This window comes from Oncorhynchus mykiss, chromosome 9 (assembly GCF_013265735.2).
Source record: "Oncorhynchus mykiss isolate Arlee chromosome 9, USDA_OmykA_1.1, whole genome shotgun sequence".
In the NCBI taxonomy this organism is placed as follows: Eukaryota; Metazoa; Chordata; class Actinopteri; order Salmoniformes; family Salmonidae; genus Oncorhynchus; species Oncorhynchus mykiss.
In genome coordinates this window covers 56,818,696-56,830,743 of record NC_048573.1, presented here as the reverse complement: position 1 = coordinate 56,830,743, position 12,048 = coordinate 56,818,696, and the positions used below count along the sequence as shown (strand labels likewise).

General features: G+C 42.0%; 1 protein-coding gene across 2 annotated transcripts; it reads left to right on the top strand.

Moving 5' to 3' along the window:
- The first annotated feature begins 3,668 nt into the window (after window positions 1-3,668).
- LOC110532440 (serine/threonine-protein phosphatase 4 regulatory subunit 2-A) lies at window positions 3,669-10,862 on the top strand. Of its 2 annotated transcripts, none has more exons than XM_021616338.2 (9): window positions 3,669-3,933; window positions 4,358-4,467; window positions 4,748-4,918; window positions 5,060-5,153; window positions 5,363-5,400; window positions 6,503-6,577; window positions 6,883-7,023; window positions 7,163-7,428; window positions 7,579-10,862. In XM_021616338.2, the coding sequence occupies exons 2-9, from the start codon at window positions 4,370-4,372 to the stop codon at window positions 7,926-7,928; spliced, it is 1,233 nt and encodes a 410-aa protein (XP_021472013.2). In that variant the 5' UTR covers window positions 3,669-3,933; window positions 4,358-4,369; the 3' UTR covers window positions 7,929-10,862. The 2 variants fall into 2 exon arrangements, with proteins under 2 accessions (XP_021472013.2, XP_021472012.2); XM_021616337.2 differs by having other exon boundaries at window positions 3,670-3,933; window positions 4,386-4,467.
- The last annotated feature ends 1,186 nt before the right edge of the window (window positions 10,863-12,048 follow it).

Below are 12,048 nucleotides of genomic sequence, written 5' to 3'. Positions count from 1 at the left end.
GGTGTAGACTAACAGTTACAATGCTTACTTACTGTCGTTTCCCAACAATGCAGAATACAAAAATAAAATAAAAATAAAAAATAAAAACTAACACAAGGAATAAATACACAATGAACAATGATAGCTACCAGTACCAAGTCGATGTGTACGAGGAAATGGAAGTTGATATGTACATATACAGTGCAAATTGTGTTTCCCCCTCAATCTACACAATACCCATAATGTCTCAAGATATTGCTCCCCTGAGGTAGAGTACCTCAAGATCAGCTGTAGACCACACTATCCACCGAGAGAGTTGTCATCTATATTTTTCATGTACTAAACAGAAAACAACTACCCCCAAAAACCATGTGGGAAAAAGCTACCTAAGTATGGTTCCCAACCCTACCCTGCCAAAACAAAGAAATACAAAAACATAGAAGAACATAGAAGAACATAGAATGCCCACCCAAATCACACCCTGACCAAGCCAAAATAGAGACATAAAAAGCTCTCTAAGGTCAGGGCGTGACAATGTTAAATGTGTGTGGGGGGGGTAATTATAGACCACCTTTACTCCACACACAGAGATACGTACAAAGCTCTCCCTCGCCCTCCATTTGGCAAATCTGACCATAACTCTATTCTCCTGATTCCTGCTTACAAGCAAAAATTAAACAGGAAGCACCAGTGACTCGGTCAATAAAAAAGTGGTCAGATGAAGCAGATGTTAAACTACAGAACTGTTTTGCTAGCACAGACTGGAAATGTTCTGGGATTCTTCCGATGGCATTGAGGAGTACACCACATCAGTCAATGGCTTTATCAATAAGTGCATCGAGGACGTTGTCCCCACAATGACTGTACCTACATACCTCAACCAGAAGCCATGGATTACAGGCAACATTTGCACTGAGCTAAAGGGTAGAGCTGCCGCTTTCAAGTAGCGGGACTCAAACCCGGAGGCTTATAAGAAATCCTGCTATGCCCTCCGACGAACCATTAAACAGACAAAGAATCAATACAGGACTCAGATCGAATTGTACCACACCGGCTCCGATGCTTGTCGGATATGGCAGGGCTTGCAAACTATTACAGATTCCAAAGGGAAGCACAGCCGAGAGCTGCCCAGTGACACGAGCCTACCAGACAAACTAAATGACTTCTATGCTCGCTTCGAGGCAATTAACACTGAAACATGCATGAGAGCATCAGCTGTTCCAGACGACTGTGTGATCACGCTCTCCGCAGCCGATGTGACTAAGACCTTTAAACAGGTCAACATTCACAAGGCTGCTGGGCCAGATGGATTACCAGGATGTGTACTCCGAGCATGCGCTGACCAACTGGCAAATGTCTTCACAGGCATTTTCAACTTCCCCCTGTCTGAGTCTGTAATAGCAACATGTTTCAAGCAAACCACCATAGTCCCTGTGTCCAAGAACACGAAGGTAACCTGCCTAAATGACTACAGACCCGTATCACTCACATCTGTAGCCATGAAATGCGTTGAAAAACTGGTCATGGCTCTCACATCAACACCATTATCCCAGAAACCCTAGACCCACTCAATTTGCATACTGCACCAACAGATCCACAGATGACGCAATCTCTATTGCACTCCTCACTGCCCTTTCCCTCCTGGACAAAAGGAACACCTATAAGAATGCTATTCATTGACTACAGCTCAGCGTTCAACAACATAGTGCCCTCAAAGCGCATCACTAAGCTAAGGACCCTGGGACTAAACACCTCCCTCTGCAACTGGATCCTGGACTTCCTGATGGGCTGCCCCCAAGTGGTAAGGGTAGGTAACAACACATCCGCTACGATGATCCTCAACACGGGGGCCCCTCAAGGGTGCGTGCTCAGTCCCTTCCTGTACTCCATGTTCACTCATGACTGCATGGCCAGGCACGGCTCCAACACTATCATTTGCTGATGACACAACAGTGGTAGGCCTGATCATCGACAACGATGAGACAGCCTATAGGGAGGAGGTCAGAGGCCTTGACTGTGAGGTGCAAGGACAACAACCTCTCACTCAACGTGATCAAGACAAAGGAGATGGTTGTGGACTACAGGAAAAGGAGGACTGAGCACGTCCCCATTCTCATCAACAGGGCTGTAGTGGAGTAGGTTGAGAGCTTCAAGTTCCTTGGCGTCCACATCACCAACAAACTAACATGGTCCAAGCACAGTTCATGCTTGGACCAAGTCGTGAAGAGGGAATGACAAAACCTATTCCCCGCCAGGAGGCTGAAAAGACTTGGTATGGGTCCTCAGATCCTCAAAGGTTTTACAGCTGCACCTTCGAGAGAATCCTGACGGGTTGCATCACTGCCTGGTATGGTAACTGTTCGGCCTTCGACCGCAAGGCACTACAGAGGTAGTGCGTACGGCCCAGTACATCACTGGGGCCAAGCTTCCTGCCATCCAGGACCTCTATACCAGGCGGTGTCAGAGGAAGGCCCTAAAAATTGTCAAAAACTCCAGCCACAGACTGTTCATTCTGTTACAGCAGGGGAAATGGTACCGGAGCATCAAGTTTAGGTACAAAAGGCTTCTAAACAGCTTCTACCCCCAAGCCATAAAACTCCTGAACAGCTAATCAAATGGCTACCCAGACTATTTGCATTGCCCCCCCCCCCCCCCCCCCCCCCCCCCCACGCTGCTGCTAGCCTCTGTTATTATCTATGCATAGTCACTTTAATAACTCTACCTACATGTACATAATTACCTCGACACCGGTGCCCCCGCACATTGACACATTGACTCTGTACCGGTACCCCCTGTATATAGCCCCGCTTTTGTTATTTGCTGTTGCTCTTTAATTATTTGTTATTCTTGTCTCTTACTTTTTTTGTGGTATTTTCTTAAAACTGCATAGTTGGTTAAGGGCTTGGAAGTAAGCATTTCACTGTAAAGTCTATACCTGTTGTATTCGGTGCATTTGACAGGGGCTAGATATTCAGGTCCCACTGGTCCGCAGGGAAGACAAGTTCTTGATCCGGGCAAAAGGCCTCGATCTTTAGCAAAAAGGGAGTGGGATGCTAGTAGTAAGGGGAGGCAATCCCTTACAAAAAAATGTGCAGTCAGCGTGCAGTATAACTGCAGTACGCTGTAGTATAACTGTAGTTAAAATGCAGTATAACTGCAGTATGCTAATAATACTGCGTCCAAAAGAACACCGTTATTTTTACTGCAGTAACTTTGAAGTGTAACTGCTGTTACAGTGCAGTATAACTGCAGTACATTGCAGTTATTCAGTAATCACAAAATAGCAATATTTTTTTGTAAGGGATTTTATCCCGTGCATCGATCATTAAAGGAAGAGGTGGGGAGTATGGGATGTAGGAGAGAGAAAGTTCTGTGGAGTAGACGATGGTCTGGGCAGACAGGTTTGAATGCCATGCTGTGGATGATTGGGAGACATGAAACAGGTCTGTGTGGTGAGTGTTTAGTGGAGGAAACGGTGGAGCATGTGTTGATATTTTGTGATTATGTAGATAGGGAGAGATTGTGTGAAAGGGTTAGAGAGGCTCGACGGGGTTAAGATTTGGGTGTTTAGGGCTCTATTTCACTTTCTTAGAGGAACAGGACTATCGAAGATAATTTAATGTAGGTAGGCTGTGACTGGCCTCACACTCCAGTACAGTAGGTGGCGGGGAACGCACCTTAAAAGTTGGATGCGATCCGTCAAACCAATCCCAAAGAAGAAGGCCGGTTTGCCAGACATACTCTGACTGGACATGCCCAGTTGTGTGGGTAGCTAACGTTAGCCTGCAAGTGTGAGTCAAACGGCGCCATAAACTCACTGGGATGCATTGTTGCTAGCTAGCGGTAGCTAGCTTTTTCTGATTTCCTGTCGCTGGTGTGTAGGGGACTTCGGTTGCCATAAAATAGCTTACGTTACAACCATGGAAATCGACACACTTTTGGAGTGTTTTACGGGTAAGTCAACTCGCGTTTGCTGATTTTCCGTATATGTACATGATTAACCAGCTACATTTGTATTTACAAGCGTAACGTTAAGTAGCTGCAAAAATTATACTCGTTGGACGGCTAACTTGGCTAGCTAGCTGGGGCTATCAGTCGAAATTGTTAGCTAGCTAACTCGCGCTAGGCCTATTTTATTTAGATAACGTTACTGTACTTGTATAATTCAAAACGTATGTGAATAGGTGTATTGTGTTGAAGCTATTTTACCCACATTGTAGTTACATAGTTATCCGGTCGCTGTAACCTAGTTTGTTGGCCATGGATGGTTAATTAGTTTTCTAGCTAGGTACTGTTAGATCGCTAACGCTGTGGTTGCCGTGCAGTTAATTATTGGTGCCTGCTAACGTTACCCAACACTGCACATAACTTGAAATAGTTTCCTATTTTCATGCATCTACGTTCAGACTTCGAGAAGAAAGGGAAGAAAGATGCCTGCCCTGCCCTGGATCAGTTTCTGTGTCATGTCGCCAAAACGGGAGAAACGATGTGAGTGTCTGATAAATGATCCCAACGGTGCCAGCCACTTTTCTAAGGAGAAGACAATGTGTCAATACAGGATAAAAATAAAACGACTGATAAATTACAACTCGTGGATAGTCATATTCCAGAAATCACGATATGCTACCAAATCCAAAGTTGTTTGAGGAGACATGATTGTGTGGTCCCAAGACTGGTAGTTATCACAGCATCAAGGCTGCATCTCTGTTGGATAGGTTACAAGGTGTCTGATCTAGAGAGGATAACTTTTTGGTCTCATCTTTTCCAGGATTTCATGGTCACAGTTCAAAAGTTATTTCCTGTTTAAACTTGAGAAGGTAATGGATGACTTCAGAGCCTCGACACCAGACCAGCGAGGGCCAGCCAATCCTAATGTGGAGTACATTCCGTTTGAAGAGATGAAGGAGAGGATTCTCAAAATCGTAGAAGGATACAACGGGTGAGTATCCTCTACTAACCAGTGTTGAAACGTCTAATAAAATGACCCTTTTTCTTGTTTTACTAGTAGGTCTTTGTGTAGCCCTAGTATACAGCCACGGTGAGGAAAGTATACCTTCTTGACAAATCCATATTTTTCCAGGATTCCGTTCACCATCCAGCGTCTGTGTGAGTTACTGACTGAGCCAAAGAGAAACTACACAGGAACAGACAAGTTCCTCAGGGGAGTGGAGAAGGTAAGTATCGTCACTTCTACTGACATCATTACTTGTAATGGGTGTTTGAATGAGGGTATTAAGCCTAGTAAGAATACCTATGTCACATATACATGTCCTTGTGTTGAGTAATGTATTCTTGCATGGCCCAGTTAAATTTTTTATAAACAAGTTAGAATTGCTTGTATTAATATAAATGCTTGGGGATTGATGGTGTTTATGTTTTGCAGAATGTGATGGTGGTCAGCTGTGTGTGTCCTACGTCAGAGTAAGTATTCTGTCATGTTTCTCTACCTACCCCTTTAGCTTATACCTAAAATTATTATTTTTTTATATAGCAAAATATACTTAAAAGGTGCTAATGTACACAGGATTTTTTGCATTGTAATTACAGAAAATATTGGTGGCTAATAGTGGAATGATAGTGTTTCAAAAGTATTACAGTGTTGCATTTTGATTCACTGTGATATTCACTTGTTGATTTCTTCCGCCAGTGCGGCATCTTTTGTCAAACTGGGAAAGCCTTTCTGACGTTGGCTGTGTTATCTAGTGGAAATGGCTAATTTCCTGGTTGCTAAAATTCTACACTGTTCGCTCAATTTTCACTTATGTGAGAAAACAAGCACTCAATATTGTAGGGAATCATTGTACCATCTAAATCGCTGTGAAACGTATTTTCAGCAACAACAAAAATCATATTTACAGCTGTTTGAAGCTGGTGGACCAAAAAACGAAAGTAACTTTTTTTTTGTTTTGGCTCACCCTCTTCAAACAGCTGACAAATAAGAGTTTTGTTGTTGTTATTGATTTAGATGGTACAATGATTCCCTACATTATTGTGCTTGTTTTCTCACAGAAATTGAGCGAATGTAACAATAGTGCTTTCGTCCCTCTCCTCGCCCCTACCTTGGCTCGAACCAGGGACCCCCTGCACACATCGACAAGTCACCCTTGAAGCAACGTTAGGGAAACAACTACATCAAGGTCTCAGAGCGAGTGACGTCACTGATTGAAACGCTATTGGCGCGCACCCCGCTAACTAGCTAGCCATTTCACACGTTCACAAGAACAGTGTAGAATTTTAGCAACCAAGAAATTAGTTTCCACTAGATAACACAGCCACAAAGTCAGAACAGCTATCCTAGTTTGACAACAGATGCCGCACCGGCAGGCAGAATCAATAGACGAATATCACAGCCAATCACAACACTGTGGGTAAGCGATACTGTGAAACACTATCCTTCCACCATTAGTGCCTGATATATTATGGAAATGTACTGAAATTACAATGCAAAAAAAAAAAGCTATGTATAGCATTTTAAAGCTAACAATCATTTAGATTTGTTGACTTGCTGTGCCTCTTTTTAAAGGAAAAATGGGGCTACCAGTGTAAATAGAATGAATGGAGTGATGTTCCCTGGCAATACCGCTATTTATTCAGAAAGGTGAGATATACCTACTTGTCAATGGTTAACCTACAGTTATGCTATTAAAAAACATAAAAAAGGGATAAGGAACCCAAATTAAACCCAACCTTTCTTTCCAGGGATCCCTGAACATAGGGGGAGAAGGTTTACTAATTTACTCATACCAAATATGATTGTTAGACAGTGGGTGGCACTGTAGTGTTGCTTGAATTAATCTCCTTGTTATTAATTAAATTAAATTGCAACATAGATTCAGTTGCAACAACATTTGATTGTATGAAAGTATTAGATTATGCAGAGATTATTTCCTCTCCTTACGGTAGGAATGTAAATGGACCAGACACCCCAAGGCCACTGAACAGACCAAAGCTATCACTATCCACCTCTCTGGCTACAAACGGTCTCCCTGACAGCACAGACGATAAGGAGCCACTCACAGAACAAGAGGAGGAGCATGTTGTCAGGTAAATAGCATTGTGTGAAAAGCCAGGTTACTGTCAGCAGAAATATAATGTACTGATACCACATGTAAATGTTTTATAAGAAATATATATATATATATAATTAGAGCAACTGGTTCTGATGTTTTGACCCTTCCTTTAGTGATTCCTCGGTATCGGAAAGTGATGCCACACAGAGCAGTCCGATGAAGACCAAGCATCCGGAAGAGGATGCAACGGAGGCAGAGAGCCACGAAGTCAAGAGGCTGAAGTTTGACAAAGACATGGATGAAGAGGAGGAAGAGGTAGACAAGGAGATGTCATGTCCTGCACCTGCCCAAAGTTCATCAGACATGCCAGAATCGTCAACAGATGTTGTTGAGGAAGAAAAAGATAAGTCTGCTGATATGCTCACCACAGACGATCATGGTATGTATTTTGTACAATGGGGAATTTTCAAATTACATTGCGTGATTTGTGAAAGGGAAAATGACATGAATCTAAAAATAACATTGCTAAAAATGGATTGATTTATGGAAGGATGTAATGGTATTATTGTTCTTGCCTTCTGTCCCCCAGAGCCCTCCAGTACTCAGACAGAAGATCCCTTTGATGACGAGGAAGAGACATCAGAGAGGGAGGCTGAGTATGGCCCCACCCACAGACTAAAGAGTGACAACACCATGGACCAGTCAGAGGAGCAGCTTGCTCAGTCAGGGAATGATCTGAGTTTAGAGGAACAGGAGGAAGGTGATTGCAGTGACCCAGTAAGTAGCAGCAGTAGCAGCAATGGGGAGGGAGCACCCAGTGAAGAGCCTATCCCCTCTGCCTCTCCCAGCAGTACAGCTGAGTCGTTGGCAGAGGGCTCTGCTGCAGAAAACTGTTCGGAAAGCTCAGAGACTGCAGATGAGCCCATGGAACAGGACTAACCTGAGGCCAACGGCCCCCCCCCAACATTACTTTACACTGTATATTGACACTGTACCAAACCCAGGAGATCTCTGTACCACTATGGACCTGTATCTCCCAGCACAGGGATGCTTTTTGTGTGAGGCCTCAGAGGATTTTCACCCTCAGGTCTCTTCACGCCTTGTAAGACCCACCCACCTCCTGACGGCCACGCATTAGTCCGTTTTTAAAAACTGGAACTTATCATTTAAAGTTCCCCTCCAGCTAGATTTTTTTTTAAAGCCTGTGGCATTCAAAAAAACGACTCAGCTGTACTTTTTTATCACCTTGATAGTTTTTATTTCTCTCATGGATCACTGTCATTTTAATATTTACTGCTATTTTAGACACCAGTTCTAAAGCTGCTTGGTTAACATTGTCATAAGGAATGAATCAGCCACTTCTGTGTGTTTGTTGTGATCTCAATCTGTGGTGAAAGTATCATGTTGGCCGGCCCAGTTGGGGTCTCCTCTGGATCTGTGGGATGCCTTGGGTTTTCCCTTGGTAAAGCTACCGTTCACATCTGTTTAAATTTCTAGTGTAGTTGTCCATACTTTGGAATGTAAAGTATGAAGGATTGTCCATGACACACATCTGTTCCATAAAACCACTGGAAGCCCTTGCCCTGCAAGTTTGGTAATCTTGCAAAGTAAACATACCGAAACCATGGATTGCAACCAATCCTCATGTACTATTGCACTCTGATTGAACAAAACAGTGCTTTCAGAAAGTATTCATACCCCTCGACTTATTCCCCCAAAAATGTACAGCTTGAATTCAAAATAGCTTAAATGTTAACACACAATAACCCAGAATGAAAACACATTTTTAGAAGTCTTTGCAAATTTATTGAAAATGAAATAAATATCTAATTTAAAGGTATACACACCCCTTTGTTATGTCACACCAAACTGAGCTCAGGAGCAGCCAACTTCCTTTGATCATCCTTGAGCTGTCACTACAACTTGATTGGAGTCCACCTGTGGCTAATTAATTTGTTTGGACATGATTTAGACAAACAAGGTTCCACAGTAGACAGTTCATGTCAAAGCAGAAACTATTACCATGAAGTCCAAGGAGCTGTCCGTAGAGTGCCGAGACACGATTGTGATGAGGCATATATCTGGGGGAAGGGTATAAAACAATTTTAGAGTTTTTGCGAGCACAGTGGTCTCTATCATTGGGACATTGAAAAAATCTAGAATTACCCAGCTGTCCGACCAAGGCAAGAAAGACTTTTGGTAAGGGAGGTGAGTGACTAAGAACCCAATGACTACTCTGACAGAACTAGAGTTCCTTGGTTGAGATGGGAGAACCTGCCAGAAGGTCTTGATTTTTTTTTTATTACCTTTATTTAACTAGGCAAGTCAGTTATGAACAAATTCTCATTTTCAATGACGGCCTAGGAACAGTGGGTTAACTGCCTGTTCAGGGGCAGAACAACAGATTTATACTTTGTCGGCTCAGGGATTAGAACTTGCAACCTTCCGGTTACTAGTCCAACACTAACCACTAGGCTATCCTGCTGTTCTCAGAAGCCAGAAGTCTTTGCGCACTTCACCAATCTGAGCTTTATGGGAGAGTGGCCAGACGGAAGCCGCTCCTAACAAAAAGGGACATGATGGAAGGCCTGGAGTTTGCAAAAAGGCATATGAAAGATGGAGCATAAGGCAAAAGATTCTGTTGTCTGATGAGAAACAAATTGGCCTGAATGCAAAGCGCTGTCTAGAGAGAAACAGGCACAGCTAATCACCCATCTAACACCATCCCTACTGTATAGCGGTGGTGGCAGCATCTTGCTATAGGGATGCTTTTCAGTGGCAGGGATTGAGAGACTGGTAAGGATACCGCGAACAATGAATGGTGTCAAATCCCTGATGACAACCTGCTTCAGAGTGCAAATGACCTTGGACTGGGGTGAAGATTTACATTCCAACAGGACAATGACCCCAAGCATATAGCCAAAGCAATGCTGGAATGACTTCAGCACAAGAGTTTGAAAGTCATTGAGTGGCTCAACCAAAGCCCATTGAAAATCTATGGAAAGACTTGAAGATTGCTGTTCACCGCCACTTCCCATTTAACTTAACAGAGCTTGAGAAAATCTGCAAGGAAGAATGGGAGGAAATCCCCAAATCCAAATGTGCAAAGCTGATGCAGACGTACCCAAGACGACACAAAGCTGTAATCGCCACCAAAGGTGTTTTTGACTCGGGTGTGAATACTTATGTAAATTATATGTATTTATGATTCAATACATTTGCAAAAATAAATGTTTTCACTTTGACATTATGGGCTATTTTGTGTAGGAAAATTGAATTTGGGCTTTACCCCAACAAAATGTGGAATAGGTTGAGGGGAATGAATACTTTCTGACAGCACTGTATAGCTGTGAACAAATTGCTCTAAACTTTCCAGGAGCACTCTATCTCACTGTTCTCTACCTTCTCACCTGTTGCTAAGTCTTCCAAAACATCAGAAGACAATATTGCCAATTTCCTGATTTCTGTTGTCTGACAGTATTGAGTGAATGCTTTTGTTTGTTGACCACAGTTACTGTCAGTTTTTGTGTCCGATTTACTCAAATGGTAAGAAAACATGGTTTACTTTAGTTCTCACAATCTTTTCAATTCAATAAAATTACATTTGTCAAATTGAAATGTCAATATCAGCACTAAATGTCATTGATCACAAGAATCTGGTTTGATTTTATTTTGAGAGTTTACTGGCTGCCATATCTTTACCAGTTTCTGCAACTGTCTTTTTATATATTAGGATAAACATTTCTGTAAAGTAGATTTTGTAGATTGTAATATGTGTTCACTGCCTTTGTGAAACCGATTGACATCTCTGTAAATTGAATGATTGGCTTTCAGCACAGTATTCATATGAAGCAATAAATGCTAACATTTTAAGTGTGGGGTTTGCTTAATTTGTATCAGTACGTTTTTCAAGTAAATTTTGCTAACTGAATACATCCTTTGAATATATTATGTCCTTATCTACATTTTCAGAGAAAGTTATGAGAGTATCTCCAGATGGCCTTGACACTCAGGCTAATGATACTTATCTGTGTCCCTATGAAACACCTAGTCAGCAGATTACATGAGCCAAGATGTGCTAGACGGGGGTGTTCAGTCAACACACTGGGAATATCTCAATTGCATATTCCTCGCGTCCTCAAAATCCAATGGCGGAGATCAGAGGGGAGGGACCTCTGGCTTTCTGATCCAATTGGTTTTGAGAAGGAGCTGAAGAGAGAGGACACAAGGAGAATGCAATTGAGATCTTCACACTGTTCAACTATAGGAAACAAGGACAGTCAGTCCCACAAGTGTGTTTCCAACCTCTGCAACCTGTCTCTTTAGTGTATATAAATTTGATAAATGTTTCTCATATCGATATCAGGATTTTCACATCTTCCATACAAAAATATAACAAGGGGTATTTGGAGACACAGTCAACTGGTAAAATGTTAGGCCTACTACTGAGCCATGGAATACAATAATAAATGTTTATCATAAAGTTGATGTACTTATGACATAATTATGCTGCAACGGAGACAATGTACATTCTGTCACACAGGTTATCAAGGAAGGTCCTAAGAAATAGCATCACCTTAAAGAGGGATTACCAAATGCCTGGCCTTTATGAGTCATCAGATTTGCAAACAAAAAGGAGGATCCCATTTAAGGGACATTGTGTAACTAACCTTTGGCAAGACATGGACTTCATATTTCACCATGGGAATATACTGGGTCCTGCCTGTATATGGCTCAATGTAATTCTCTGTAGAGATGACATGGGATAGTTTCCTGGACCCTGATTAAACCTAGTCCTGGATGAAAAAATTAATTTTCAATTGATAGTTGTTGGTGAATAATCAGAATTGGTTGGTAACAGGTAAGATGTTTTATATTCATCATATGTTTGTATAATTATCCCATAATTCTACTATTAACTTTTTTAATCATGATTATAATACAGATCAGTATCTCAATGCATTCTTAATCTAAATTACTACAATTTACATGGTGTAGACCTCTTCAATCAACCTGATACCACAAAAGTATAAACAATTTTAATGGCACAGTTGACCAA